Source organism: Triticum aestivum, chromosome 2A (assembly GCF_018294505.1).
Source record: "Triticum aestivum cultivar Chinese Spring chromosome 2A, IWGSC CS RefSeq v2.1, whole genome shotgun sequence".
NCBI lineage: Eukaryota > Viridiplantae > Streptophyta > Magnoliopsida > Poales > Poaceae > Triticum > Triticum aestivum.
This window is the reverse complement of record NC_057797.1, coordinates 574,015,231-574,019,471: the sequence shown is the minus strand read 5'-3', so window position 1 is coordinate 574,019,471 and position 4,241 is coordinate 574,015,231. Positions and strand designations below refer to the sequence as shown.

General features: G+C 46.5%; 1 protein-coding gene across 1 annotated transcript; it reads left to right on the top strand.

Moving 5' to 3' along the window:
• The first annotated feature begins 1,308 nt into the window (after positions 1–1,308).
• LOC123191755 (uncharacterized) lies at positions 1,309–2,583 on the top strand. Its single transcript, XM_044604373.1, has 2 exons — positions 1,309–1,616; positions 1,674–2,583. The coding sequence occupies exons 1-2, from the start codon at positions 1,384–1,386 to the stop codon at positions 2,581–2,583; spliced, it is 1,143 nt and encodes a 380-aa protein (XP_044460308.1). The 5' UTR covers positions 1,309–1,383.
• Positions 2,584–4,241: the final 1,658 nt, after the last annotated feature.

Here is a 4,241-nt window from a genome sequence, read left to right as displayed (position 1 = left end):
TTAAAATTACTGCGTTTCCCAACAATTCAGACACCAAAAGTGTTTTTTGGGGTACCGGATACTTATCAGGTCACCGAAAGAGGTTTCGGACATCCTCGGCAAAAGATATGGGCCTTACGAACCAAGAGGCAAAACACACCAGCCACAAGGGGCTGGTGCGCGCTCCCATATGGGCCGACCTAGGAGGAGAAGAAAGGGGGAAGGGAAAGGAAAGAAAGGGAATATGATGCCCCCTTCCTTCCCTGTCCCCCCTCTTTCCTTCCCCTCTGACATATATATGGGGGGGCGGGGCGTCTAGCACACAACAGATCAATTATTAGCCATGTGCGGCACCCTCCTCCATCGTTTACACCACTGGTCATATTTTTGTAGTGCTTGGGCGAAGCTATGCGAAGATCACTTCACCATCATCACACCGTCGTGCTGACGGGACTCATCTACTACCTCGACATCTTCCTGGATCAAGAAGGCGAGGGACGTCATCGAGCTGAACGTGTGCAAAACACTGAGGTGCCGTGCGTTCAGTACTTAACCGGTTGAAATGCGAAGAAGTTTGACTACATCAACCGCGTTGTGAAACTCTCCCGCTTACGGTCTACGAGGGTACGTAGACACACTTTCCCCCGCGTTGCTATGCATCTCTATGGATAGATCATTGCTTGTGCGTAGATTTTTTTTGTTTTTCATGCAACGTTTTCCAATAGTGGCATCATGAGTCAGGTCTATGCGTAGATGATATGCACAAGTAGAACACAAGAGTTGTGGACGGTGATAGTCATACTGCTTATCACCAACGTCTTATTTTGATATGCATAACGGCCTCACTGCATGGTAATACGTGTCTTATTTATATTATAAAGATCAAATTACAAGTCACGTAAGGACGGCATGACAAAATTGAAAAGATAACACAACATCTCTGAGCTTGACACCAACGTCCGTCATTTGCCTTCGACACCACCAAAGTAGCCACCGAATGAAAGAATGACGGATCACTTCCTCACCCGAGCTCGACACGGCTCCATCGCTGATATGCAGCTTTGCGGACCTTCAAGGTGGCTCTCCAAAAGTGAAGTCCTTGTCGTTGAACGAATCAGACAGGGCGAACACCCGAACACGTTATCGAACTCCAGATCTCGCACCCCATCGCGACTAAGATGCCGAAGTAGGAAACCCATACCTGCCATCTACGAACTATGAGAGGCTTGAGGATCAAGTGTTACGTATTCGTATGTATAACGATTGTATTGGAGTGTTTCTCGACTTGGGGATCAAATCAAAGTGCGCCGGAGAGTTTAAGGACAAACGTGTAATTTTTTCCTCGAACCCTAAGCATGGTTGGCTAGTTTCCCCGGATCGAGTTCGTCACCAAAGCGCGGCATCATGGGAGGATTGGAGCAGTTTGGACCTTGGGCCGACCTCCACCCGGAGCTCCTCCTTTCCATCGCCGACGGGTTGTCGCTAAAGCACTACGCCTCCATCCGCGGCGCCTGCCCGGCCTGGCGTTCCGCCCTCCCGCCGCCGCTCCCTTCTCTCCTCGTCCTTGTCGACGGCCGGCGCGCATCCGCACTATCGTTCCTGATGCAGCGCCCCATCCACTGCTCCACGCTCCAGACGCGCAGCTGCTTCCTCGGCTCAAGTAACGGCTAGTTCGCCGTCGTCAGTGAGTATAGGCTGCAGATCTTCCTCCTGAATCCCCTTACCGGCGAGGAGATCAGCCTCCTTCGGATTAAGAATTGCGGCAAGAGGGTGCGCAAGGTCGTATTCGCGCCGAACCCCAGACCCGACGACTACACCGCCGTCGCCATATGCCACGGCAACAAGCTCGCCTACAGCAAGACCGGGGATATGAAGTGGTTCATCAGCGACGTCGCCAAGGACAGGGGGGACCAGCTCATCGACCTGGTCTACGACACGGACGGTGGCAAGGTCTACTGCCTTACAGAATGCGGGGACGTGCACGTGCTCCACATTCCCCGTGGCCGCCGCCGGAAGCCTATAGTCGAGCCCTTGCTGCCGGAGCGCCCGTTCGACCCCACGGCCGTCTTCGCACCGCCCTACCACACAGCTTCTAAGCTCACAAGGTTCAAGCAGATCTTCATCTGTAATGGTAGCCTGTACCAGGTATGGCGGAATGCCACCGGTAACATCGCTTGGCGGCTGCCAGAGGGCGGCCGGTTCAGCATGTCCGACAACGACATCTTCGTTCTGAGGTACGACCCTGGGCGCAGACCATGCTGGGACACAGTGAATGATCTGGGCGGCTACTCTGTGTTCATCGGCAAGAACAACCCAGCGGTGGTCCGAGCTGAGGATGTCCCCGGGGTGAGGGCCAACTGTGTGTACTGGATCGATGAGCGGTGGAGAGACGTGCCTATGGTGTTCGACATGGTCACCCGAACCTCTGCACCCTTTGTTCTTCCCTCTGCTGACAGTGTTCAAAGCCCCCTATGTGGAACAGGCTGCTGGTACTTCTTCAGTGATAACATTACAAGCATCGACAACAATGGAAGGAAACAGCACATGAGTGGAGACGCCGACAGATCTCAAGAGCAACAGGAAGCTAAAAGATCTAAGTCATAAGTTAGTTCAGTTATTTAGAATCCTAAATTTATTGCCTTAGATGAGTTCTGATAATTTCCTATATGACTTTGCAGGTTATTTAGATGTTCTTTATGTTCCTAAATTGTTGTGCCGTAGCTAAACTTATTTAAGTTATTGTATAAGTTTGTTCGGTGTTCTATACTAATTTAAATTATCTTCGAGTTATTAGTGCTAGTTTTGTCATTTATATGTGTATGGCTGTTTCGGTGTTCATGAGTGGGCTTGGCTCTCGTTGTATCTGTTTTCGCCCGGTTTTCCACTAATTAACTGGAGAACTTTCTTCTTAATAGATGTGTGAGGCAAAACTTCGCCTCGGTTTCGAAAACAATAATATTTGCCTGGCTGTGGTGGCTTTTCAGAAGCATATATCAGTTGCTGCCTGGATTTAGACAGTTGTTGAAAGTCAGTGCCCCACAAAACATCTAAGCAAATGCAAATTGGCAATAAAGTATGGCTCCTTTTGTTTGAATAATCCAATTGTTCTGTTAGTTTTTATTGTGTATTCTTAACTATTCAGTAGCCTACCCCAACTTGTTTGGGACTAAAGGCTTTGTTGTTGTTGTTGTTGATTCTTAACTATTCAGTATGATCGGTTTCTTTTCCCAACAATCTCAGGAAATGAAGCTCTAATTTTGGGTGTGCAATCACTTTGTTCTGTTTGGTTGCTTCAAATTTTGTCTAGATCACTTAACAAGCAGCGCAAGGGCCTATGAAGGCACTAGGCGTGCCATGTGAGTTTTTTCAAGTACCAAAAAAGCAATCTGTATACATGATTAGTGTAACTGATCTTGGCAATGGAAAGCTGGGATTGTTCTTGAAATGTATCATCCCAATCGCCAAGATCAGTTACACTAATCATGTATACAAATTACTAAATCGAGCAACTTTGATAGTTGTGGCATCATGATATAAGTTAGCCCATGAAGTGCCAGGTATTTTCGTTCTCCACTATTTCGAAACGCCAGCAACTTTATATGTAGTGTTGATTGTAGTGTCATTAGAATCAAATGCTTCAGAAGATTTGAAGATTTTACTCCAGAAATAAGAGGAGCATGCATTATCTAGGGCTCTCTTCTTCACTAATATAATGAACCACCTATGTTTAAGCTTTCAGCAGTTCTGTACATTTGACTGATAAACACAATGAAGACCCTGTAGATGTGTCGATGTAGCAATTCCCGGGAAGGTAGTTATTTGTTCTTTTTGATGTGTCTTGAAAGCATCCTTCGTTTTCAAATGAAATTTAATTAGTTATAAAAGAAGGTCATCATTCACTAGATTTGTTTCTCAGGCATCTCGTGTGCATAAAAAATAAAATTTGTCACCAGCGCTGTCTTTTAATTTTCTGATCCTTGCATAGTTTTTTTACTGTAGTACTACTTGATTTGGAAGTTACAATGTGGTTAAGTGAGCTCCATTTTTTGGTCTAAACTGCATCATCTATGTTTATTACTGAGCTGCTTGATTGTCCAGCCATTTGAAGGCACATTCAATAATAGAAAGCAGATATGCTATTGTTCAGTTGACAGGTGAGGTACTTGATCCTTATCCGCAGGTCTCTTCTTGTCGCTTACTTACTGCTTACATACAAGAATGTTTCAGTCTTGAAACTTTTGAATCACGTTTAATGTTGATTA

Excerpts from the sequence above, each read along its gene's own strand:
- LOC123191755 (XM_044604373.1), top strand. The coding sequence starts at position 1,384 with ATGGGAGGATTGGAGCAGTTTGGACCTTGGGCCGACCTCCACCCGGAG. Across the intron at positions 1,617-1,673 it reads CACTGCTCCACGCTCCAGAC|GCTGCAGATCTTCCTCCTGA; the intron begins GCGCAGCTGCTT and ends CAGTGAGTATAG.